Genomic DNA, 22,500 nt, shown 5'->3' with positions numbered 1-22,500 from the left:
GATGAGATTTGGGATGAGATTGGGAGGTGCAACGAGCATGTGCATGCGCAAGCAAATCGTTCATTCACACACACACACACACATACACACACACACACACACACACACACACACACACACACACACACACACGTGCACATTTTCTTGTGTCAGAAGACCTAGAGGACCCTTCTCGCGTGTGTGGACGACACACCCCTCCTCTCTGTGCTGCAGAACAACAAAGACGACAAACATGCGCACGCGCGCAGGAGAAGAAGAAGACGCGTGGGTGCGCGTGCACCTATCTGTATATGTGTGTGTGTGTGAGGCGTATGTGTGTCTGTCTAAGCGTGCGTATGCGTGTGTGTGTTCGCTTGTGTATGTTTGTGTGCGACACCGTGCGTGTGTGTGTGTGTGTGTGTGTGTGTGTGTGTGTGCGTGTGCGTGCGTGTGTGCGCGCGGGAATGTGGAAGGAGGAATGTGGACGGGGCTTCAAGGAGAATTAAAGATGAGCAGTAGCGTCAGTGCACGACCATCGTGAAACATTGACACCAGCGGACGGGCGTGTGAGACAGGGCACAACCGCCCCCCCCCCACCACTCATCATACGCCCAGACCTTATCTGCCTCCTCCACATCGTAGAAGATGTCCATGATGCGAAGACAGGATTGCGGCAGACACTTGCGTCGCAGCGCCGCCATCGCCGCCTGTCGGGCCCCGCTCGACTCCTCGCTGGCGTCTGCGCTGCCTTCCTCCTGTGTGTATGTGTGTGTGTGGGGGGGGGGGTGTTTGTGTGTGAATGAGTGATGTGTGTTTGTGAATGAGTGATGTGTGTGTGTGTGTTTATTTTCTGTGTGTGTGTCTGTGTGTGTGTGTGTGTGTGTGCGGTACGATGTGGGGGAACGTAGACAGCCAGCGCGTTGTTCTCACAGGGCACAACTTACGTCCAGCATCCATGCATCCATGCGAATGACATTCATCAGCTTCGACACCGCCGTCTGTTCGTGCGGAAGCGGAAGTGACGGAGCAGGTGAGCGGTGCAACGTGAGGGAACAAATAGAACACATTCCAACATCATAAACAAACAGAGAGCACCCGATGCCACAAACATCACACTGCCACACACACACACACACACACACACACACACACATACACGTGCGATTGTACGTACCTGTGTGTATTTGTGTCTCCTGTGTTCCCAGATGTCCTGCTTGTTCTTGAAGACGCGCTGCTCTTGTTCGCTCTGCAAAACGCGCAGCGAAGTGCCCGTTGACATCTGCGTTGGGGGGGGGGGGAGGAGGGCGTTGACGTGCGTGAGTGCAAATGGGGTTATGAGCGGGGGTGCCGAGGCAGACACAGAGCAGGCACACGGCGCAAAACGTCGCATACAAGGCATGCAACACACACGCACGCACGCAAAACCAATGCAACGTTGAGAACGACAAAGAAAAGACGACATTCAAGCGTGGTACCTGTCCCGGGGTGGCTGGTGGTGTTGGGCGCATCTCGTACGTGTGATGGCGCCACACCTCAAACGCATCGTCGGCATCCACATACGCCCTAACATGTGTGTGTGTGTGCATGTGTTTGTGTGTGTTTGTGTGTTTGTGTGTGCATGTGTTTGTGTGTTTGTGTGTGTGTGTGTGTGCGTGTGTGTGCAAGCGTGGTGGACGGGTGTGAGCAAGGACAAATGATGACGAGGTGGAGATGAGAGGGACTGCTGCACTCGTTGGCATGTGTGGCAGGTGGGGTGCATACACCGTGCACACCACTGACCGGAGAGAAACGTGTTCGTTGATGGCGCTGCGCAGAACAACGTCGCTCGCAAGCGCGGCGTCGGAAAACTGGCGGTGGAGAGGGGCGAGTGGAGAGAGATGCGGCAAGGCGGCATGTGAGGGGCGCGTGATGGCGGTGGCGGGTGTGGTGTGTGGTGGCTTGCTTGAACGATGTACATGTTGCAGGATGCAAAGGCACACCACAAGAAACACACACGCACATACTCATACTCACGAACAGTTTCGCACAGGCACGAACCACAAAACAGAAGCAATTGCAGCCCACGCCCACTGCGTTGCGTAATACTCACGGCTGCGAGATTTGAAGGGATGACGTGTTTGTACAGGAGTTCGCGTGCAGCCGCCAGCTTGTCTTTGACTGTTGCAGTCAAAATTAAATACAGGTGTTGAGGGCGGTGAGCGTGTTGATGCGGCGAGGTTGGGGGGGGGGGGCCGAGGGTGATTGGCGAACATACGCTATCGTAACATCCATACATACACACACGTTTACAAACTCACACTAAATCTCATCCACGCAAACGTACGCACGCACATGTACACACGCGCGCACACACGCACACGCACACACACACACACACACGCACACGCACACGCACACACACATAAACACACACGCACACGCACACAGAGAGCATGGTGTGGGACGTACGGAGGAAGCCGCGGAGAACGGCGTTTGTCTCCTGAAGGGCGTGGAGTTTCTGCTGTGGATCCTGCAGCAGCCACTCCAACGCATTGATCACAGCCATGTCGGCAGCGCTGCACGCACACGAAAGGAAGGAAGAGAGCAGGGTTGAGGGGACATCGAGCCGCGATGTGCTGATTGGCGCATGAATGGGAGGGTGTGGCAAGGCTGCTGGGGCCACGAAATGAGCAAACCAGCAAGCAGGTGTGTGTGTGTGTGCGTGCGTGTGTGTGTATGTGTGTGTATACCTGACAGTGCCAGCGCTCGGCGACTCCTCCTCCGCTTGCTTGTCGTGCTCCCGCACACGTCCAACCACAGCCTGTACAATGGGGTGACAAGGGTGGTGTGTAAGTTGGTGTTGCAGGTCCGTGAACGCGTCATGACACGAGATCTGCGACACAAGACTACAGTCAGAGGTCTCACCATACCCTTGGTTCAACACCACCACCACCATTACAGTCACGACGGCACCACCACCATTACAGTCACGACCCCGCCATCGTACCCGCGTGATTTCGGCCATGGGCAGCCCGGCCTTGCGCGCTTCCTCCAGGCAGTGCGATTTCAACCGCCCGTCCGTGATGCCCTGGTGTCGGAGGAAGTCGGTACATGTGTGTGTGTGTTCGTGTGTGTGTACGTGTGTGTGTGTGTGTAAGTATGCGTGGATGTGCTCGTGTGCTTTCTCTCTCCACGCCTATATACCCATAACCTCATCTCCCCCCTCTCCACTCTGCGCGCCGTACCGCGAGGTAGAACGAGTAGATGGCAATTTGGCGCTCCTCGTCCGAAATCTGGGATGTGTACACGGCGACACACGAGTGCATGTGCTGCGGCAGTCGAAAGCGATGTGCGTGTGTGAACCACACGGCAGACAAGATCGTGAGCTGGTGTTGGCAACTGACAGCTGCTGGCCAGCGGCAACAACAACACAAATCACTAAGCAAGCAAGCGTGCCAGCATAGCTACCATTCTTCCTGCAGCAACCCATGACATGAGCTCATTTGCGCATACGAACCTTGTCAATGAGGTCAAACACGTACGCCTCGATGATGTCATCAATCTCTGTCTCGTGTGCAGACGCGTCTGCGTCCTCACCCAGCCCCGTCCGCCCAAGCTCCCTGAAAGTGTGTGGTGTTGCGTGCGTGCGTGCGTGCGTGCGTGCGTGTGTTTGTGTGTTGTGTGTGTGTGCGTGCGTGCGTGTGTTTGTGTGTTGTGTGTGTGTGCGTGCGTGCGTGTGTTTGTGTGTTGTGTGTGTGTGTGTGTGTGTGTGTGTGTGTGTGTGTGTGTGTGTGCGCGCACGCGTGTGTGTGTGTGTGTGTGTGTGCGAGTCAATGTACAGACGTGGGCGAGTGTCCAAACCAATCAGCAGGGCATTCGTGGGCGGCACGTTCAACTGTTTACGCACCTGAGCACGAGGGCGAGGTGTGCAAAGTGGCACAGGTACGGTGCAACCTTGGCCGCCTCCTCCGACTGCTCGCAATGGGCGGTAAGATGGAGACAAATGCACACGCATACACAGACATACACACACACACATGAAAACACAACAGTTAACGTTTTGAGGGGAGTGAGTCAAGGCAAGCCGAGGCAAGGAGAGCATAACAAGGCAAGAAGGAAGAAGAGATGAGCACAGGAACACACCGGGAGAGGGAACGAAAACAGACAGGTTACCTTGTTGAGGCGCGGTTTTGTCTCGTCGAGGGGTGCAATGTAGTGCTGCGTCTCCTCGGCTGCTCGGCACTCCCGCAGGAACGTGTCAATCTGGCCATTGATGGCCGTCAGACACGACTGCACAGGAGGAGGACGAGGAGGAAAGAGGGTGGTGGAGGTGCGTCAGATATGACCGTTTGGGGGGCATCGCAACACACATTGGCTTCGCATAACGCACAGATACACACACACACACACACAATCACACAATCACACACACACGCGCACACATACGAACGCAAAGCTGTCAACGAGCGAAGCAAGCACGCTCCCCTGCCCTTCCTCCTCAACACATCCGTTGCATCTCTCATCTCCCAGCGGCACCGTACCCATGGCCGCCCGAGGATGATTGCCTTCTGCACGCTCGCGTGGATGGTGCGTGCGCCGTTGCGAATCTGGTCGTTGCTGTGGTCCTCAAGCGTCTCAACAATCGCCTCCACATCCTGATAAGAGTCGTGTTGAGAAGTAAGCGTGAGATGTGTGCGCGTGTGCGCGCGCGCGTGTGTGTGTGTGTATGTGTGTGTGTATGTGTGTGTGTGTGTGTGCGTGCGTGCGTGCGTGCGTGTGCGTGTGTGTGTGTGTGTGCGTGCGTGCGTGTGTGTGTGTGTGTGTGCGTGCGTGCGTGCGTGCGTGTGTGTGTGTGCGTGCGTGTGTGTGTGTGTGTGTGTGTGTGTGTGTGTGCGTGTGTTGCGGGATGACGTAATGCTGAGGCGATAGTCACCACATGGCACCACTCTTCATCGTGCCACAAACACCTCCATGCCCAGCTCACCTCTGGCCCCAACTGCGGCCCCGTGTCGTTGGCACCACCGCCGCCGGCTGCCAGCTCCTCGGCAGCGCTTCGCTCGCGTTCAAGCACGCGTGTGCGCAGCAGCGCCCACAGCGCGTCCTGCCAGCTGGCAGACAGCTCAAGCAGAGGCGTCGCCTTGCCCATCAGGCTCGCATACACCCCGCGCTCGTGCTTGTCCGTCGAGCGGTTCTCAATCAGCGACAAACACGCACGCTGATGTGTGTGTGTGTTTGTGCGTGCATGCGTGCGTGTGTGTGTGTGTTTGTGCGTGCGTGTAAGTGTGTGTGTGTGTGAATGAGTGTGAGTGAGTGTTGTGCGTAAGGAAAGGGGGAGGGGGTCAAAGTAAGTACACGCCACATGCTCGGCCAAGCCAGTCAAGATGCACACTCATGTGAACAACATACACACACACACACGCACACGCGTGTACCTCGAGGAGGTTGCCCCGCTGCACGTCCTGCTTCGTCTGCAGTGCACCCGCCGTCTTTGCCGCGGCCGTCGGCTGAAACGCTGCAGCAAGGGAGAGACGGAAAGGAGGGGACAGTTGGTATCATGTGGAATGGATGTGCACACATGTGAGCGTCTGTGAGCGTGTGTGCGTGTGTGCATGAGGGTGTGTGCTTGTGTGCACACAAGACAACATTGGCAAGCACCGCGTACCCATGAGTGTTGCTGCGCGCCACGGCTGGTTGCAGGATTGGCACAGCTTGATGGCCTGCAAAACAAGCGAGGAAACAATGACGCATTGGTGCACACGCACACGTCCACGTGTGAGAACCGTGAGGATAACGGCAGCAACAGCAGCGGCGGCATGTTGCCTCCAACGCCAGCCATCAATCATCACAACCACGACCACCACGACTGCTGTGTGCGCACCATGTCGAGCCTGCCGCATCGGATGAGGGTGAAGATGCGCTTGAGGAAGACGGCCTCCTCGCTCGCGTCCGTCGCGTCCAATCGCCCGCCCGTCCGCGACACAGCGTCAGGATCAAGCGCCTGGTGGTGGTGGTGGTGGTGGTGGTGTTGCGCGCGCGCGCGTGTGTGTGTGTGTGTGTGTGTGTGTGTGTGTGTGTGTGTGTGTGTGTGTGTGTGTGTGTGTAAGCAACGATTCGCCGCTTTCGGTCTTCAATTTCATCGCATTCCTTTCCTCTTAGCTGCTACGAACGCACACATCCTCCTGCACCACCATGACCACGACCACCACTACCACCACCAACGACAGCAACAACAGCAGCACCTTGACGAGGTCTGGCGTGTTGGCGTCAGCGGCGAGGATGGCGGCGAGGGTGTGGCGCCAGGCCACGTCGTCTGTCTCATACAGCACTTCGCCAATGTAGTCCTCAAAGTCCTCCGCAGCCACCTGCTCCAGCCACGACACGACCGCCCGGTACACCGTCTGCGTGTGCGTGTGTGCATGGTTGAAGTGATGATCGTGAGGGGCTGTGGCGATTGTGAAGGGTTGTTTTGCTTGAAAGCGCGCTGGCTGCGTTCACCCAAGTTTCATCGTCAACTCCCTGCACACCACCATGCATGCGCCATCACATCTGCGCTGTTGTCTCACCAGGTCAAAGTCCTTGAGGGGAAAGTAGCGCTCAACCTTCTCCTTCTCGGACTTGGCGAGGGCGGCGGTCGGCGTGGACTGAGGACAACGGGGCGTGTGGGGTGGTCGGGTGGTGGTGGTGGCGGATGAGGATGAGGAGGAGGGATGCGTTGGGCGTTATGAGACGAATGCAGTTGAATGGGAACAAGGCGTGCACAACAGTCACACGGTGCGTGTAGACTTGCACACTGAGTGTACCCGATACAAAACACACACACACACACGCACACACATACATACACACACCGGCGATGGACGAGAATCCTTGGATGCGTGGAGTTGCATCACGTCGTTGAGGAGGAGCCAGGTGGCGCGCGATTCCTTCTGCCGCTTGATTGAGTTGATCAACTCCTCAAACCTGACGCAACACCATGCACACACCGGCACAAGAAAGCCCCCCCCCCACAAGTACGCAGGCCATACACAACACACGTCAGCAACACGTCAGGCATAAAGGTGAAGCGAGGGAGGGCCGTGTGCAGAGCAACAGCGCGTATCCAACCACCACGCAGCACAACTGTCTCACTTTGGTTTTCCAGCAAGTGTCATGTCGTCTGACAGCTCCGCCAGCGACTGTTTGAAAATCTGTGCATGTGTGAGTATGCATGTGCATGTGTGAGTATGTGTGTGCATGTGAGCTGCAGGAATCACCGAAGGCGTGGGTTGCACGAGAAACAAAAGTCTATCATAACACGTGTTCGCGCACTTGCAACACGCACACACTCACTCACTCACTCACACACACACACAAACGCACACGCACGCGCACGCAGCGGAAACGCACGTCTGCAAAGTGAACGCAGAGGGAAGGGATGGAGCCTGGGCGTTGCAATCCTTGCTGGTAGCGCTGCTGCTGCTGCTGAAATTGGCGCTGGTGTTGCTGCTGGTGCTGGTGGTGACGAGATGCAAGGATGGGGAGGGGCCCGAGGCCGTTGCTGCCGGCCTGGCTCGACAGAAACCCGTGCATAAACTGCTCCTCAACGCTCTCGTGCCTGCAGGCAGCAGAGGGAAGGAAGAGAAGGAGGAGGGCGGTTGAATTCATGTGTGTGAGTGTGTGAATGAGTGAGTGTGTGCGGCGACAAGCACACGGGCAAGTAGAGAGCCTGATCGAAAGTCTGACATACAAGCAGACAAGCAGACAGACACACACATGCACACACACGTGCGCACACACACACACACCGCGATCACAATCAATTGCCCGTTTGGCGTGAGCACTACCTGCCAGCGATGGTTGGCTCATCGAGCGTCGTCAGATCGCCGTAACGCGACACAGTCAGGCGCGACCGGTCTGCAATTGCAGGATGGGGAGGCAGAGGTGGGGAGAGAGCACGTTAGCGATGCTTGTTCAGAGGCAGAAGTGTGGCACTCATATACCACACACATACACCTACACATACACATACACACACAAAATACACATCACACGCAAAATGCACAAACCACACATACACGCACGCCTCACCGTCCATTGCGCCGATGGCCGATGTCTTGGGGCGCTTTGTCTCAAATGGCGAGTCCACGTGGATGGCTGGTAGAGGGGGGATGGAAGGGAAGAGTGCAGGTCAACACGCGCAACCCAAGTCAGCTTGCCACAGGACACACACTACACCCCCACCGTGCTCCTCATGACCACCACCACCACTGGCAGCAGCAGCACGCAACGATGCAGTCGTTGTACGCACTCGCATCAAGGTCCGTGCCGTCGGTGATCAGGGACAGTTGCGACACGGCGTGCTGAACACGATCCTCCAACCTGCCACGAAGTGTGTGTGTGTGTGTGTGTGTGTGTGTGTGTGTGTGTGTGTGTGTGTGTGTGTGTGTGTGTGTGTGTGTGTGTGTGTGTGTGTGTGTGTGTGTGTGAGACAGACAGACAGAGAGACAGACAGAGACAGACAGAGACAGAGAGAGACAGAGGACAGAGACGAGCACACACAAACACACACACGCATGCAAACACGCACACACGCACGCAAACACACACATGAGCACGACAGGGAAGGGAAGCATGCAGGGTTCGCGCAAAGCTGGGTCCACAGCAAAAGAAATGGTCCATTGAACACAGTGCTCACCTGCTTCGCTCGTGCGGGCGTGGGGTCGCCTGAGATGCTGCTGTGGACGGCCTGGCATACCACTGCCGCGGCGACGCAAACGTCGTATCAGCTTGGATGGCACTGATGTCAGACAGCGTGCGGTCTGGGAAAAAGAAGGTGTGAGAAGGGAGGAGGCGGTGAAAATGACATGGTGGGGGAGGGCAAAAGGAGGGGAAAGCAAGCGGTAAAACGCAACAGAGAAAGGGAAATCGGTGCATGCATATGCAACGCAGGCACACGTGCAGCAGTTGTACCTCCAGCCGTGCTCGAGCGCATAAAGCTGAAGAGGGTGGGCAAAATGGGGAAAGGGGCAAGGCAAGCGTGATAACGTCAGTGCACACAGATGCAACGACAAGATAGATAAATGAACGCACACACACATAACAGAGACAAAAGACACAACCATAGGCAGAGCCAGAGATGCAAACACACAGCCACACACATACAGCCGCGCGCGCGCACACACACACAAGCACACACACACGCACACGCAAGCACACGCATGCACAGCACATACGCAGGCGTCGATGCAACGTGGGCACTGGCCGTCGACGCGTTGATGCTTGTCTGTGTGTCGTCGCCAGCAAAGTGCTCCGTGCGATACCGCTGTGAGGCGTGGAAGGTGGTTGTCGGGACCGAGCAATCAGACAGAGGGGAGAAATGTGAGGAAAGGCGACTTCCAAGGGCAACCCAATCACGGTGGAGCGGCACCACAACAAGCAACACAACAGCCTCACAGCACTGATCCACCCTACCGGCCGTTGAGCCACTGGCGACGGCATGCTGGGCAGTTGGCTGCAAAGCAAGCGCGCAAACGGGGCACAGAGAGTGAGAGACGAACGACGTAGCGTGAGCGGCGAATGCATGAGTGGACAAAGTGAGTCAAGCAAGGATGATGATAATGACAGGCACGCATGAAACTGTGGACGTGAACATGACAGAAGGCACTGGCGGAGGCAGACGCGACACGAAGCAACCCGACAATCACGTACAAGGAGAACTCAGAGTCATCCGCCATGATGGCGCTCGCTGGCTGGTCGTGTGTGTGTGTGTGTGTGTGTTCGATATCCGCAGCCGTTTTTCCTTTCCCTTTTCGCCTCGTGAAAGTGTGAGTTTTGTGCTGTCGTGAACCGTCTTCTTGTTGCCGCGCTCAGTTTGATGTGAGTTGACATGATGTGAGGAGTTGCACCAGGACCATTGCGTCCCCCCCGGGGCTTCCCTCCGTCCTTCGTGCATGCACTTATGGAGTACGCTTCACTCTCCACGCAACCGTTTACGCTTTCACACACACACACACACACCATGACGGAAGCAATCGGCAACAACCAAGCAAAGCAAAAGCAACACAGCAGAGGCCGAAAGGCAGCAACGCGAGAGCAAGAACTCTTTCAGAGTTCTCAGTGTATCAAGGCATCAACTAGGCGGGCAGATGAACAGACACTCCACTTCAAGACTTCAACTTGGTATCACAAATCGTAGGACACCAGACAAAAGAGAAAGAACACAAGCCCGTTCAACGACAGCAAAGAGTCGTGAGGAAAGGTGGGGGTTTGCAAACCAAACAACAGCAAACAGCCGGTCAAACAGCTCCAGTGCAAACATAACAGAGGCCAGACGAAGAGCAGCAACGTCGATGACCACAGGACCACACCCCCACACCCGCACGTCACAGTGAGACAGTGGGTGGCTGACACGTTCTGGAGTCAGCGGGCCACGCGGAATGTACGCGATGACGATACTTGTGGCGTGGAAAGAATGGCAACAATGTCGTCATGCTCTTCCTCGCGCGCGAAGTCAAGAGCAGTGTGGCCAGTCTCCTTGGATCATGGCGCACGACACAGCGGTTGGCACGGCGTGGGTGGGATGGCAAACATGAACACACAGAAATGACTCCAGCAGCGCACACAGCAAGCAACCTCAATGAAAAGCCATGGCACACGATGTACTGGCATACCGGATGCTTGGCGGCTGCATTGGCGCCTGATTGAAGCAGCAGGCGAACAACCTCGGCGTGACCTTCAGAGCTGGCAATATGCAGCGGCGTCTTACCCTATGGGGGCGGGCAGCACGTACACACAAACCAATTTGAGTGAGTGTTCGCGAGCATGGTTTCAATTTCTGAAACAACGACCGACGGGGCCAGAAGCGAAGAGGGGGAAGGGCAGGCAGAACTGGCAGAAGCAGGGGCGTACATCATTCTTCGCCTTGTCGACGTCAGCGCCCTTCTGAATGAGCACCTGCGCAACGTCAGCGTGATTGTTCAAACTCGCGACGGACAGCGGTGTTTGTCCCTTGCATGAGCAACAACAAACCCATGACACAAAGCAGTCACGAGCGCAGGCGGGAGGGGGGCAACCGTGCCAGCAAAGCAAAGCAAAGCAAATGACGTTGTGAGTACACACAGGGAGGCTCCAATCAATGCGTACGCACAAAATGCCCACGAACGGCCCGTTGTGCAAATACACCCAAAAGCAAACAGTCCCACCAGCGGTTGTCCACACGCAGGAGTGGGAAAACCCAACACTCTACGACCTTACGTCATTGTCCGTTAGGTTGACGTCGGCGCCCTTCTGAATGAGAAACTGCACAACCCCCACGTAGCCATCGATACATGCAGTATGCAGCGGCGTTGCATTCTAATTCCGACACGCGGGCACATCATCATGAGCATCCTCCAGCGGCGCAGTGCATCCATACACAAGTTGACACACCGAATAATGTGCAAGCAGCAACGATACAACAAAGCAGTATCTCAACAAGAGCTCATCGTACGTCCTCTGTTGCCTGCTTCACATCGGCGCCATTTTCGACGAGAAATCGCACAATTCCTTCGTGGCCTGTCTGGCATGCAATGAACAGCGGTGTTGCACCCTGGTGTCCCCAACAACAAATCAGACATCAGGGCAATCCAAACAATAAGCACGGCTCCCCGTGAGTTCCAAACCGCTGTCAAACAAGCACATTCCCCCGCCTCAGAACTCATTGGTAAACCGGTAAACCTGTGACCTCAATCAGCGTGATGGTGATTCACTTAAATTGTAGTGGGCACATACATACACACCATGTTCGCAGCCTGGTGGATGTTGGCTCCTTTCTCGACCAGAAACCTCACGATGGCCTCGTGGCCGCTGATGCAGGCGCTCCAAAGCGGCGACACGCCCTGGCACCAACAAGCAAGCCAGCCACACCCAAACCAAGCGTAGGGCACGCCATGATTAGAAACAAACGCTCACCAGCTGTTCACTCACGTAAGGCACGCAGTGCAGTAAATGCTTGGTGCAAGCACCCGGATCTGAGCCCATGCACACATGCGCACACATGCTGCGATGCCATGAATACGCATTAACACACGTCATTCGTTGCCCTGTTGACATCAGCCCCATGCTCCACGAGAAGCTGCACAATCGTCTCCTGACCCGCGTGGCTCGCAAGGAGCAGTGGTGTTGTGTTCTGATGCAAAAAAAATAAATATTGAGGCACAAGCCAGTCCATGAGCATGTTCGACGTCCAGGCCCGTACGTGTCGAGTAAACAAACGCATACCGACCACTGTAGCTAAGACCTCGAATCCACGAGCACACATACATACACACGCACACACATGCACACACATGCACACACATGCACACACATGCACGCACACATACGACCAAGCGGGCAGAGAGGGTATGCAGGCGCCATGCTGCATCAGCGAAACTGAGCAGTGGATGCACAAGCCTGCAACACAAGCTGGTACCAACGCACATGGTCGGTTGTTGGGTTGATGGCAGCTCCCTGCTCGATCAGAAACTGTGCAACTTCATCGTGACAACGATGAACCGCAGCAAGCAGCGGTGTCGCGCCCTGATGCCACGACGTTGTCGTAAACAAACATCACTGCGTGAGCGCGCGAGGAATAAAACAAAATACAAACGTGCAAAACGAGCAAATACACACACATACACATACACAAGACAAACGAGCATACATCATTCCTGGCCTCGTTGATGTTGGCTCCTTCTGCAACGAGAAAACGCACAATCTCCCCGTGGCCACTCTGACTTGCACCGAAGAGGGGTGTTGCACCCTAATTCACACAAATCATCAATCACAACATGACATTAAATTCACCGTTACGACCACTTTACGTATGCATCGTGGTCAGCACGCACACAGGCATTTGCCTGCACAACGACATGCATGCCCATACAGCATTTACGCGTATGTTGAGTGACAGTCAACGTACAATGGTCATCGCCTGGTTCACGCCAGCGCCCTTCTCCACAAGGAATCGCGCAATACCCTCGTGGCCATGTTGGCATGCAACAAGTAGTGGCGTTGCTCCCTGACATACAAAGCACGACGTCCAATCCAGCAGCATACAGTGAATACAATGACGTTGAACAAAATCTCCACCCAAGACAAACTTCAATGTACACGTCTTCAGTAGGTTGGAAGTGGCGACACGCCCTGCACCGGCAAGCAAGCCAGCCACACCCAAACCAAGCATAGGGCACGCCATGATGAGAAACAAAAGCTCACCAGCTGTTCACTCACGAAAGGCACGCAGGTGCAGTAAATGCTTGGTGCAAGCACCCGGATCTGAGCCCATGCACACATGCGCACACATGCTGCGATGCCATGAATACGCATTAACACACGTCATTCGTTGCCCTGTTGACATCAGCCCCATGCTCCACGAGAAGCTGCACAATCGTCTCCTGACCCGCGTGGCTCGCAAGGAGCAGTGGTGTTGTGTTCTGATGCACAAATATTGAGGCACAAGCCAGCCCATGAGCATGTTCGACGTCAAGGCCCGTACGTGTTGAGTAAACAAACGCATACCGACCACTGCACTTAAGACCTCGAATCCACGAGCACACATACATACACACTCACACACATGCACGCACATGCACGCACACATACGACCAAGCGGGCAGAGAGGGTATGCAGGCGCCATGCTGCATCAGCGAAACTGAGCAGTGGATGCACAAGCCTGCAACACAAGCTGGTACCAACGCACATGGTCGGTTGTTGGGTTGATGGCAGCTCCCTGCTCGATCAGAAACTGTGCAACTTCATCGTGACAACGATGAACCGCAGCAAGCAGCGGTGTCGCGCCCTGATGCCACGACGTTGTCGTAAACAAACATCACTGCGTGAGCGCGCGAGGAATAAAACAAAATACAAACGTGCAAAACGAGCAAATACACACACATACACATACACAAGACAAACGAGCATACATCATTCCTGGCCTCGTTGATGTTGGCTCCTTCTGCAACGAGAAAACGCACAATCTCCCCGTGGCCACTCTGACTTGCACCGAAGAGGGGTGTTGCACCCTAATTCACACAAATCATCAATCACAACATGACATTAAATTCACCGTTACGACCACTTTACGTATGCATCGTGGTCAGCACGCACACAGGCATTTGCCTGCACAACGACATGCATGCCCATACAGCATTTACGCGTATGTTGAGTGACAGTCAACGTACAATGGTCATCGCCTGGTTCACGCCAGCGCCCTTCTCCACAAGGAATCGCGCAATACCCTCGTGGCCATGTTGGCATGCAACAAGTAGTGGCGTTGCTCCCTGACATACAAAGCACGACGTCCAATCCAGCAGCATACAGTGAATACAATGACGTTGAACAAAATCTCCACCCAAGACAAACTTCACCTGAACAAGAATGTGCATGGGTTCACAAGCACATGCATGCACACCACGTTGCCATGGCACAGCGCCGACGCACAAGCCGCACAACATGCACAAACGCACTTCGTCGTCGGCCTCGTGGACCAGAGCTCCCTTTTCTATGAGGAACCGAACAACGTCTTCGTGGCCATTCTTGCTCGCAATAAGCAGGGGCGTTGACCCCTATCACCAGCACATTCCAAACCCAAACCACCAGAAGGAGGAGTCACAGACAACCGCCCAAACGCACGAACAAGGCGCATGCACACGGGTGCAGGAATATGTTAGCGGTATGTGCAACATTGTCACACTTCACTCTCCCAACAGACGCTGCAGCTTCAAACCAACGCACGTCGTTTGTCGCCTTGTTGATGTCAGCACCCTTGTGGACCAGAAAGCGCGCAATTCCCTCGTGGCCTTGGAGGCATGCAATGAACAGCGGTGTAGCGCCCTGCCACGAACATACACACACATGCACACACACGCAAAGTTGGGTTCCAAGGCAACAACCACAGCAAAGTAAAACAAAACGGGTGGGGTGGAAGCCATAACATCAGACATCGTGAGTATGAGGGTGCCGTGGTCGACTGATGCATTCACACACGAACACAACGAGCAAACAAACGAACACAGAACACGACAACTCAGCCAAGCAGCCACGCCACAAAACACGTTCCAACAAGAAGAGCAACAACGACAAAAGCCACCACAACAACAGCAACAGCGACAAAATTTCCCGCCGCGGGATTAAGACTTACGTAGGAGCGTATAGTGGGGTTATGGACGAAATATTACTCGGCACTATGTCAAGGATTACATATTCATGATGCCTCCACCGTCTGGTCGCCATGTAGTTAGCGTAGTTGGTGATTATGACCGCGTTAGAGCGATAAAATTCAGATCTCACAGTCGAGCACCGGTGTCATGCAAAAGAGACCGAGTAAAACTCTGGGTGGGGAACTCCTAGATGTCGTGAGGAGAGTTCTGCAAGAACGGATACTTTCATATCCGCCTATTCTTTACCATCTTACCGTCAGGATTGACAGTTCGGCACAATACCCGACAGTGGCTCGCCAACATCACTCTTGGGATCCCGTCGATCTCAATATAGGGCTTCACGCGCGGTTGGAACCTCTATGACAGGTTCGGGAGACTTCGCATCACGCATCCGGAGAAATGACGGAAAGAGTTCGGAGATCGATCTGCGTCTCCCCCTCGACACAACCACGCAAAACGTGGTCTTGTTGACTAATGTTGGCGATGGAGTTAGATTTTTCGTATCATAAGTCCTGTTGAGATATATTCATAGCTACAAAGAATCTTGCCACCGCTGGTACGAGTTTACTTGGATGCGCTTCTCAGTCACTTGCGGCTAGAGTTGAACGTTCCAGGGCCAGGATTTCGGCTATGGAGACAGGTGGACCGTGGCTCGCAATGAAGAGTGGGTGTTCCACCCTGATACAAACAAAAAGCCCGCCCCAAAGGACAGTGGCATAAATGATATGTCCATTACGCCACCGCGTAATGAGCGAATTCGGTACCCTTCAAATACATGTAGAGCCATCCCCGACAACACACAAGCAAGGGCGGACGAACAAACAAACAAACAAACAAACAAACAAACAAACAAACAAACAAACAAACAAACAAACAAACAAACAAACAACCCCAAACTTAAAACGCACACGCCTCCACATGCTACACTCTCACACCTCTTCTCCTGAGCGGTGGATGTCGGCTCCCTCTTCAACGAGAAATCGAGTGATCGCCTCGTGACCCTCTTCGCTTGCGACACGCAGCGGTGTTGCACCCTAGAAGAAGAGCCAACCATCACAAAGTAGCAACAGTGAGAGCAGAAGCGCGGTCAAAGCCAATGGGTGCACACGAACGGGAGTTCACGAGGGCAGGGTGCACGCACTAAACAAAACATGAACCATTTGTTGTTTGTTGCGGATACACCCAGCAGCAAACAGTCACACTGTGTGCCATGGTTGGACCCTTGCAAGAGTGGGGAAAACCAATCCCCACGACCATACATCAGTGTCCGCTTGGTTGACGTCAGCGCCCTTCTGAATGAGAAACTGCACAATCTCCTCGTGGCCACTTTGGGCAGCAATGTACAGTGGCGTGGCACCCTGATGCCCAAGCCCCACACACGCACAAAACAGACAGCATGAGAATCTAACCTAGCTATTCACCTTATCGACACATCTAAGGCAAGATTGAGTACACACGCCAGTCACGCTCAAGTAAGCAAGTACGTGCGAAACACGCAGCGCGCCAGGCAGCAACTCACGGCGTCAGTGGCCTGCATGATACCAGCTCCTTGTTCAACGAGGAATCGTAAGATCGATTCGTGCCCTTGTTGGCTGGCAATGAACACCGGTGTTCCGCCCTGGGATTACAAACCCCATCACAAACACAATGGCGAAAGGGGCGTTGTGATTGAACCCAGCGTGAGGTTTTGGTACACTCTTGACAATTTTGGTGTGCATGCTGCACCAGCCGCCAGCACGCATGCGACAAGTAGCACAAACTCAACCAACACCGAATCCCAGGAATATTTGCGTACTTGACACAGACTCACACACACGCACACACACATCATCAGTAAAACACACACACCAGCACATATCGTCAGGAGCACACACACACACACACACACTGTCGTCATTCACTCACATCGTTGTCTGCATGATGGATGTCGGCTCCTTTCTCGACCAACAGCCGCACAATTGTCTCGCGGCCATTGAAGCAGGCAGTCAGCAGCGGCGATGCCCCCTAGGTTGCAGATGCAACGCAAGCACACAAGTCCTTTGTAAGTTCAGGCGCCAACACGCATGCTCGTGCGCGCACCCACGAACACACAAACTCACGTTGTCCATGGGCTTGTTGACATCAGCCCCTTTCTCAATCAGGAAACGTGCAATCTCCTCGTGGTCTTCGAGACATGCCATGGCCAGTGGCGTTGCATCCTGACCAAGAGCACACCATTCAATCCAGCATTGACTTTAAAACCGTCTACATCAACCCCGAGGTTCACAACTCAGAGCACCAGCGCACACACATACACACACGCACACACACACACACACACACACACACACACACACACACACACACACACACACACACACACACACACACACACACACACACACACACACGTGAGTATGCAGGTGCCGCAACAGCAAGTCCAACACTACATCGGCATGCGTACCGAAAAGGTTGCGTGGTTGATGTCGGCACCCTTCTCAGCGAGAAATTTCACAACAGCCTCGTGACCACGTTGGCTGGCGATGAATAGCGGCGTTGCACCCTTGATACAGCAGAAAAGCCCATAGAGCACATGGCAACCTCACAATTAACCACCGACAAGCAGAAACGCACACACGCACACAATAACCAGCTGCTACACAACACACGCTACCATACATCGTCGATCGCATGCTTGATGTCGGCTCCCTTGTCAGCAAGAAGCTGCACAATCCCAAGATGGCCGTTCTGGCTGGCAACGAAAATGGGTGTTGCTTCCTGAAATCCAAATGTATACCGAGCAGCCAGATAGCAGACAGCATGAGCATAGCAGAACATAACCCAGTGAACACGCGCTAGGGTTCATGCATAGCAGCCGTAGTGCCCACCACATTGCGCACACACACATACGCACACACACACACATATATACACGCAGGGACGTCGGCACACGATGCGCCAGTCCCACATTTAACCAGGCAACGTCGCATTTCCAACAGCACACGAGTAGACGAGTGTCCGACAAACAGACATCAGTGGTCGCCTTGTTGATGTCTGCTCCCTTTTCAATCAAGAACCGCACAATCCCCTCATGGCCGTTTTGGATTGCAATGTGAAGCGGTGATGCACCCTGCCACACACAGGAAGAGCACCAGTCATCAGCCACAAAGGGCGCAGCGCCAACGTCGCATGCAGCGGGATGTTGTGCAGCAGCTTCGTTGCAAGCAGGCAAGCATTCACAACAGTTGCACAACAGACAGAGCATGGACAGGCACCACCCTGACGCAGCACTGGCACAGCACAATATGTACAACACACATCTTCGGTTGCCTTGTTGACATCAGCTCCCTTGCCAGCAAGGAACCTCACAATCTCCTCGTGGCCGTTCTGGCTCGCAACGAACATGGGTGTTGTGCCCTGATACACAACGGTACAGAATGAAATGAAGGAGATTGCAAAATCATGACGGTGAGCATGAACTTCGAAACCAACCACACTGAAGGTACACGGTGCGCAATGCATGCAACACATCAGTGCACACACACACGCACGCACACACACACACACACATTGTTCGTGGCCCTGTTGACGCCTGCTCCCTTCTCGACGAGAAAGCGCGCCACTGCCTCGTGGCCCCCGTGACATGCGACGAGCAGTGGAGTCGTGCCCTGAAGCCAAGCACGCAAACGACAATAGTCAAAGTTTCAGAATGACACTGGCTTGCGAGCTCGCTCTAGCCTCACCAACATTCAGCAACGAAACTGTGCAGTTGTACAAAAGTGTGTGCGGTCATGGACATCGCACGCGTCCCCTCCCCTTCTGTACACGTTCGCAGAAATGCTGGTGTCATGACGCAACATTGTTCAAGCATCAACAGCTAAACATCTCAAATAGCGACGAAAACGACAACCACACAGACGATGGTAACGCACGTCATTGTCTGGCTGGCTGACGTCAGATCCCTTCTCAGCAAGGAACCGCACAATCTCCTCATGTCCTCCTCGACACGCCGCGAACAGCGGGGTCTCACCCTGCATCACGCCAACCGTGAGACGGTTGCATTGCACGCATCAATAGTGTTCTAGAGTCAGAAACCTTCTTGGGAGGTGCAAATGTGTTACGTGACGTGGTCAAACCTATCAAAGAATGCACGACCACCCCACAGGCGAAAACACAACTTTTGACACCTTGCGAGTGCACAGCATAGCAGCATGAAGCAATTCGTGTGACTGACGCACATCACCCTCTATTTGGCTGATGTCAGCTCCAGCCTCGACAAGCATTCGCACGATTGCAACATGTCCTTGGTTGCTCGCGACATACAGCGGCGCCATGAGGCTCTGAAGAGGTGGGAGAGGCAGAGCAGAAGCGTGCATAGATGAGGCTTGGGGTGGCTGCATGATGGAGGAATGGCACACTTGATTCATGTGCAGTATGTGGTGTTGGTGGTCATCGCACAGACATATGGCGAGGTGCATTTAAGAGCCATGGGCTTTGCTCACCAGAGGTGAGGCCTTGTTGGGGTCAGCGTTCACGTCAACGAGCAGCCGAGCGATTTGTGGGTGCCCCTTCGCACAGGCCCAAAGCAGGGGCGTTCGACCCTGCATGCATGCAAAGCGAACCAGCACAGGCACGAAAGGCAATTGCAAGAGGTCAAGCACAAAAGCCACCCGTTTCACCCTCACACACAGATGCACCTCAACACACCAGGTGTTAGAAACCTAGCAGGCCAATCCTTTCAACACAGGGGGGGGGGGGGACAGGGGGCAAGGAGCAAAGGAGCAATCCGTTTGTTCACACGATCATGTGGATAACTGACCTGGTCATCTGGTTCGTTGGGATCTGGTTTTAGCCCTCCGTTGTTTGGATCACCGTCCAACAGCAACTGCTGCACGCGGGCAAGGTTTCCTTCTTGGCATGCGTCAATGAGACTTGTCATTGTCGGGGTCTCGGAGTTGCGCTGCACTACACGCCTGCACGCGGACACCAGAAGAAACCAAGTCAAGAAGTCACTAAGGGTGCTGTGCTCTTGGCTAGCGGTACTCTGGTACTGCCTGCGGTAGAGGCCCGTTCCTTGCTTTGTCCGGGGGAGGGTTGCGTGTGGTGAGTCCTCGTTTGTTGTTCGGTGCTAGTGTTGGTGGTGGAAGGGTGGAGGGGAATGAATGTTGTTTGTTGTTGTTGGTGTGGTGCGGATGGGAAGCCAGCGCCCACGATGTGTTAGTGTTGTTTGCTTGTTTGTGTTTGTTTTTCCGCCTCCTGCCATGTCATTCACGGGGAACCGCTCTGCTGCTTTGCGGTGATCTCCCCAGGAAAATTTCCCAGCAAATCCCGCCCAGTTTGGGAAGTGCGGCTAAACCTTCGCCATGCAAGAAAACCATCAAAGAAACCTGTCAATAAGTACATTTTTGCCAGACATGGCACGTGCCGCCAACATCCCAAAAGCACGCGCTCGGTGTGTGTGTGTGTGTGTGTGTGTGTGTGTGTGTGTGTGTGTGTGTGTGCGTGTGTGTGTGTGTGTGTGTGTGTGTGTGTGTGTGGCAGTCCTCACACTCTTCACGCAGCAACCGTTTACGCTCTCTCACACACACACACACACACCATGACGGAAGCAATCGGCAACAACCAAGCAAAGCAAAAGCAACTCAACAACAATCGATCAAGCAAGCAACAACGCAAGCAGGCAGAGCGGGAACAGGGGGGCAAACAACAAGAGTCAATCATCAAACAAGCATGCGAGCAAAAGAGAACACGCAAAAAGGAAGCAACGCGCAAACAGGCAGCGGCAGGGAACCAAGCAAGTTCAAGGTCATTCAACAACCAATGCTAATCAACAAAGACGGCAGCCAAGCCAGCAACAGGGCTGGCGCCAATCAACACGTGTATGAAATGGGTGGGTATGGGTGTGTATGGGTGTGGAGTGAAGGGTTGGGGTTGGGGGAGGAATAGGATGGGGGTTGTGGTGGTTGCTGGCTGGCGCTCAGAAGCGCACCACCAGCTTCACGGGCTGCCAATTGGAAAGCAAGGGCGTGGACAAAAGAGGTGATTGGGAAGTTGAGTGAGTGAGTGAGTGAGATTGTGTGAGTGAGATTGTGCGCATGCGTGTGTGCGTGTGCGTGCGTGCGTGCGTGCGTGTGTGTGTGTGTGTGTGTGTGTGTGTGTGTGTGTGTGTGTGTGTGTGTGTGTGTGTGTGTGATTGTGTGCGCATGCGTGTGTGTGAGCGAGTGTGTGTGTGTATGGGGGGGGGGGTCGGCAAGAAGAGGGAAGAAAGGGCAGAGTCTAGTAGTAGGAGCGCAACGTAAAGTAGGGGAAGAAGACACCAGCAAAATTTGTGTATGTCTGCGAGTGTGCAACACAGCAGAAGACACGCCCAGAAACGGAGCCAAGAGCCAACACAGCACGCCATGCTGCCCCACCTTGTGATCGCCCATGCAGATGTCGCGGCCAATGATGTCGTATGCGTGCTCGTCCACGGGCTCCATCAGCTCCAGCGCCGCCTCCGTCATCAGTACGCGATCACACCACGCAGGGCACCTGTGTGTGTGTGTGTGTGTGTGTGTGTGTGTGTGTGTGTGTGTGTGTGTGTGTAAGCAATCAGGTTTCAGCCACCACCGCTGCACTCCACGTCACACCACAACTTCACACCACAACTCCACACCACGTTACTGCAACCGCGCCAGCGCACCGCTTGGTGAGGAACTCGTTGTGGACGTCGGGGTCCTCGGAGTATGGGTAGGTCGGTTCAAAGTTGACGGCAAGCTCCCGCAGCGTCGGGTGCGGTGAGTCGCCCTCAAGGTCAAACTGCCTGAAGTGCACCCTGCATCGTGGTATGAGTGGTGGCGATGAGCGTTGACTGAAGACAAGCGGGGCGTGTGTGTGTGTGTGTGTGTGTGTGTGTGTGTGTGTGTGTGTGTGTGTGTGTGTGTGTGCTCTTGTGTGCGGGCTTTTGTGTGCGGGCTTTTGTGTGTGTGTGTGTGTGTGCATGTGTGTGTGTGTGCGTGTGTGTGTGTGTGTGTGTGTGTGTGTGTGTGTGTGTGTGTCAACCGACAGCGCACACGCGTGTTCCAGAGCATGTGTTTATGCGCCAGACATGGGGACGTGCTAGAAAACAAAAGTGTGAAGACTGCCTGCCATATACCCACGGTTCTTCTAGAAGACTATGAGTTGGTTAAACAAAAAACTACGTGTCTTTACAGCACTGTTGATGCGAATGTAGTGATGTGAGGTGCCAGCATGGGTTAGTGATACCATACAGACGGAGAAAATGTCTCGTAGACTCGCGCACGCAAGAAGGACACAAAGACAAAAGTTCACAATCACCTGCCATTCTCGTCTATAGTGACGAGGAGGTGAGTATGGAGATAGCGGACACCATTGAAACATAAAGGACTGCACTAAGGAGCGGCCC

General features: G+C 54.4%; 3 protein-coding genes across 3 annotated transcripts in view; all 3 read right to left on the bottom strand.

The window, feature by feature from the left end:
- The window catches only part of PTSG_05584 (uncharacterized protein), a gene marked incomplete at both ends in the record, with an annotated part of 9,818 nt that extends 147 nt beyond the window's left edge, over positions 1 to 9,671 (bottom strand). The window contains 31 exons of the mRNA XM_004993395.1: positions 597 to 734; positions 924 to 977; positions 1,154 to 1,258; positions 1,455 to 1,542; positions 1,759 to 1,826; positions 2,069 to 2,136; positions 2,428 to 2,534; positions 2,709 to 2,779; positions 2,966 to 3,046; positions 3,204 to 3,287; positions 3,476 to 3,578; positions 3,866 to 3,930; positions 4,132 to 4,248; positions 4,500 to 4,613; positions 4,943 to 5,173; positions 5,391 to 5,470; positions 5,621 to 5,675; positions 5,837 to 5,956; positions 6,198 to 6,356; positions 6,522 to 6,599; positions 6,807 to 6,918; positions 7,087 to 7,145; positions 7,345 to 7,552; positions 7,782 to 7,851; positions 8,026 to 8,091; positions 8,246 to 8,316; positions 8,633 to 8,756; positions 8,908 to 8,933; positions 9,171 to 9,259; positions 9,409 to 9,448; positions 9,646 to 9,671. Of these exons, the coding sequence (XP_004993452.1) occupies positions 597 to 734; positions 924 to 977; positions 1,154 to 1,258; positions 1,455 to 1,542; positions 1,759 to 1,826; positions 2,069 to 2,136; positions 2,428 to 2,534; positions 2,709 to 2,779; positions 2,966 to 3,046; positions 3,204 to 3,287; positions 3,476 to 3,578; positions 3,866 to 3,930; positions 4,132 to 4,248; positions 4,500 to 4,613; positions 4,943 to 5,173; positions 5,391 to 5,470; positions 5,621 to 5,675; positions 5,837 to 5,956; positions 6,198 to 6,356; positions 6,522 to 6,599; positions 6,807 to 6,918; positions 7,087 to 7,145; positions 7,345 to 7,552; positions 7,782 to 7,851; positions 8,026 to 8,091; positions 8,246 to 8,316; positions 8,633 to 8,756; positions 8,908 to 8,933; positions 9,171 to 9,259; positions 9,409 to 9,448; positions 9,646 to 9,671 (2,877 nt within the window). The remainder of the gene's footprint in view (positions 1 to 596; positions 735 to 923; positions 978 to 1,153; positions 1,259 to 1,454; positions 1,543 to 1,758; positions 1,827 to 2,068; positions 2,137 to 2,427; positions 2,535 to 2,708; positions 2,780 to 2,965; positions 3,047 to 3,203; positions 3,288 to 3,475; positions 3,579 to 3,865; positions 3,931 to 4,131; positions 4,249 to 4,499; positions 4,614 to 4,942; positions 5,174 to 5,390; positions 5,471 to 5,620; positions 5,676 to 5,836; positions 5,957 to 6,197; positions 6,357 to 6,521; positions 6,600 to 6,806; positions 6,919 to 7,086; positions 7,146 to 7,344; positions 7,553 to 7,781; positions 7,852 to 8,025; positions 8,092 to 8,245; positions 8,317 to 8,632; positions 8,757 to 8,907; positions 8,934 to 9,170; positions 9,260 to 9,408; positions 9,449 to 9,645) is intronic.
- A 685-nt stretch (positions 9,672 to 10,356) lies between these two features.
- PTSG_05583 (uncharacterized protein) lies at positions 10,357 to 20,034 on the bottom strand (the record flags this gene model as incomplete). Its single annotated transcript, XM_004993394.1, has 30 exons — positions 10,357 to 10,470; positions 10,608 to 10,703; positions 10,846 to 10,944; positions 11,191 to 11,289; positions 11,426 to 11,524; positions 11,715 to 11,813; positions 12,005 to 12,103; positions 12,397 to 12,495; positions 12,620 to 12,718; positions 12,878 to 12,976; positions 13,293 to 13,391; positions 13,658 to 13,756; positions 13,881 to 13,979; positions 14,139 to 14,237; positions 14,424 to 14,522; positions 14,692 to 14,790; positions 16,052 to 16,150; positions 16,376 to 16,474; positions 16,636 to 16,734; positions 17,022 to 17,120; positions 17,216 to 17,314; positions 17,560 to 17,658; positions 17,775 to 17,873; positions 18,127 to 18,225; positions 18,414 to 18,512; positions 18,665 to 18,763; positions 19,028 to 19,126; positions 19,334 to 19,435; positions 19,598 to 19,696; positions 19,915 to 20,034. 30 exons carry the CDS (start codon positions 20,032 to 20,034, stop codon positions 10,357 to 10,359), a joined length of 3,006 nt encoding a protein of 1,001 aa, XP_004993451.1.
- Positions 20,035 to 20,647: 613 nt separating this feature from the next.
- PTSG_05582 (inositol polyphosphate-5-phosphatase) overlaps positions 20,648 to 22,500 on the bottom strand; it is a 5,817-nt gene continuing 3,964 nt past the window's right edge. Inside the window, exons 8-10 of the mRNA XM_004993393.1 lie at positions 21,778 to 21,909; positions 21,509 to 21,626; positions 20,648 to 21,099 (exon numbers count right to left, since the gene is read on the bottom strand). Coding sequence (XP_004993450.1) covers positions 21,073 to 21,099; positions 21,509 to 21,626; positions 21,778 to 21,909 — 277 coding nt within the window. The 3' untranslated portion in view covers positions 20,648 to 21,072. The remainder of the gene's footprint in view (positions 21,100 to 21,508; positions 21,627 to 21,777; positions 21,910 to 22,500) is intronic.

Source organism: Salpingoeca rosetta (genome assembly GCF_000188695.1).
Source record: "Salpingoeca rosetta unplaced genomic scaffold supercont1.13, whole genome shotgun sequence".
In the NCBI taxonomy this organism is placed as follows: domain Eukaryota; class Choanoflagellata; order Craspedida; family Salpingoecidae; genus Salpingoeca; species Salpingoeca rosetta.
Note: the sequence above shows the minus strand (reverse complement) of the source record. Positions and strands in the feature narration are given on the sequence as shown.